This window comes from Aureococcus anophagefferens, assembly GCF_000186865.1.
Source record: "Aureococcus anophagefferens unplaced genomic scaffold AURANscaffold_188, whole genome shotgun sequence".
Classification (NCBI taxonomy): Eukaryota; class Pelagophyceae; order Pelagomonadales; family Pelagomonadaceae; genus Aureococcus; species Aureococcus anophagefferens.
The window spans coordinates 6,003-8,437 of NW_008705730.1; the positions used below are offsets into that span (position 1 = coordinate 6,003).

At 53.3% G+C, this 2,435-nt stretch overlaps 1 protein-coding gene across 1 annotated transcript in view; it reads right to left on the reverse strand.

The window, feature by feature from the left end:
- AURANDRAFT_68518 (hypothetical protein) overlaps positions 1 to 1,260 on the reverse strand; it is a gene marked incomplete at both ends in the record, with an annotated part of 1,995 nt that extends 735 nt beyond the window's left edge. Inside the window, 4 exons of the mRNA XM_009044214.1 lie at positions 130 to 318; positions 429 to 537; positions 589 to 683; positions 825 to 1,260. Coding sequence (XP_009042462.1) covers positions 130 to 318; positions 429 to 537; positions 589 to 683; positions 825 to 1,260 — 829 coding nt within the window. The remainder of the gene's footprint in view (positions 1 to 129; positions 319 to 428; positions 538 to 588; positions 684 to 824) is intronic.
- Between the last annotated feature and the right edge of the window lie 1,175 nt (positions 1,261 to 2,435).

A 2,435-nucleotide genomic window follows, 5' to 3' on the forward strand; every position in this document is an offset into this window, starting at 1 on the left:
GCTCTTTCTTGGCTATCGAGATTACCTGTACCAGCCTTACGCCGGAATTGTTGCATTTTAACCTTACTCAGCCGCGATTATCGATCGCAGTCAGATTTATCAGATTTTCGGTGATACAGACTATGGCACTATCAAAGAACTGAACAAGCACTTTGATGACGATGAACCAATTTTGATTGAATACCAATTCTTTCACGTTGGTGGTAATAATGGTGGGGTTCATTTTACAGTGTCTTTTGAGTGGGATACGGACGATCTCATTAAGCACAAGCGGTATATCACCATTGAGAAGAAGCAAATCTATAATTTCAATAGTGCCTATGGTCATTTGATGCGAGAATTGGTTTGCTGGTCAGTGCATTGTGAGCACTTCCAATCCCGTGCTTTTGAGTCATACTTGAAAATGATGGAACAACATTGTGATTCACAACCATACTTTGTGATTCGCTTGGTCTCTTCATCATGCGCCACCTGCTCTCCTGCTGGGTCATTGTGCGGTGTCTCGTTTAGTCGGCGTTTTTCCTCTTTTGCTTGAAACTGTACATCAGTCAAATAGGGCCCTTGGCAGTAGCACCAGAAGTACATTACGTTGTCGCTTTTTTTACTGTGACAGAGTAGGCGCCGCTTCTCGAAGTGTCCATGCACCTTCAGATCCACCTCCATGCGGGCCATCGCGGTAGTACCTAAAACTACATCTTGTAGGTCTTTCAGATCCGCTGCTTTGATCCCAAGGGAGCTGAACTTTGCATCATCCTCAGCATTTATTGTTTTTTGCTGATGCTGATGTTTTTTGTTGCTCCTTTTCGCTGCAGCTTTTCGTTTACATTGCGCTTGCCTTGCATTCATAGCATCATCATCCTCATCATCCTCTTCCGCAGCATGATCACCATCTTCCGCGGGAGCAGCACCATCTTCCGCGGGAGCAGCACCATCATCCCCCTCGGAAGCCTCGGCATCATCATCCCCCTTGGAAGCCTCGGCAGGGTCCAGCTCCCATAAACAGAAGCAACATCGTCGGAAATCCGGAAAAGTACATTTACGGTCGCTACGACGCCAGGGACGCCTGGTCTTACCCCGGGGACGCAGAGCCGAAGCCAGAGGCGTCGACGGACGCCATTTGCGCCGTCGGCCCCGGCCCCGGTCGGTCGGCCGGCCGGCCGGCCGGCCGTCGTCGTCGTCGTCGTCGTCGTCGTCGTCGTCGCGCGCGCGCGCGCGCGTGGAGATTATAGCGGAGAGCAAGTCCATGGCTTCCTCGGACATGTTCTAGACCACCTCCATGCGCAGCGCCCAGGCACCGGTTTTGGTCTGGAGCGCCTCCTTGCCGCGCGAAGCGCGGGAGAAAAAAATCGGCGGGATCCAGCGCGCGTAGCGGTGCAGAACTGGCGCAGCTGCATGTGTCGCTCGCGCACGGCGTGCAAGCGATCGCGCCCTCGCCGGAGAATGAGGCCGCTCCGCGCAGCCGCCGCCGCCGCAGACGCCGCTGCCACAGAGTCGCCGCACCCGCCCCGCGCGCAGCGCGGGAGAAAATTTCGACTTCGTCGCTGGCCAGAGCGGAGAAATGACCCTCGCGAACAGGTGTCAGGTCAGGCGCGCAGCGCAGCAAGTCCACCGCGCGCAGCGCGCTGAGATGGTAGCGCCATGCTCTCACTCGGCTGTGGTATTTTTCGTCCGCAGACTGTCGCCGGGGGTTTCAGAAAGGTAAAGTGATCGATTTCGCCGGGGGGCGCCGCCCGAAGCCCAAAAACGTTACTTTACCTCCCCAAAGCGTCTAGGAACCCTCCGCGGACGTAGGATTTGCCCCCGCATAGAGGTCCTACGTATAATCCGTATAGCGGACGCGTTTATGGAGGAATTGTGAGATCAGCATGTGTGCTATTGGTGGTATACACCCCGGACAATTTGCTCGCGAACTTGAGGTAGACTTCAAGTGGGTGTAGGCCTAACGTCCTGAATATTTGATCGTAAGGACTTACTAACATCCTCCCTTGAATGTGATCATCATCCTCCTCAGCCGCCTCTGGAAATGTGGCACAAAACTGATTCCAAAACGCGTCCATGATGGCCCAAAAATCATAGGGCGGAACCGCTAGCTCCTCCTCCTCCTCCTCATCATCATGCTCTCCCTGATCCACGCTGCGCCAGTTCCGCTCCACCGTTTTATAAATGAACAATGATAATATGTTGGAAGCAAGTTTACGTATAGAAGTGACACGGGAAGTTCCGGTGCAGCTTTCTGGTCCGTCAGGAAGCTCTCTAATGGAAGCCCTCCCACAGCATAATGCTGCTTCTTTGAGTTTGCGGTGCGTGTGATCTTGAGAGCCATACAGTTTTAATCCAACCTGACTTCTCAGACAGAAAGGCAGCAATACTTCTGCACGCAAATAATACCTCGCGTATCTATGCTCATCAAATCCACCAGACCACAAAACATGCAA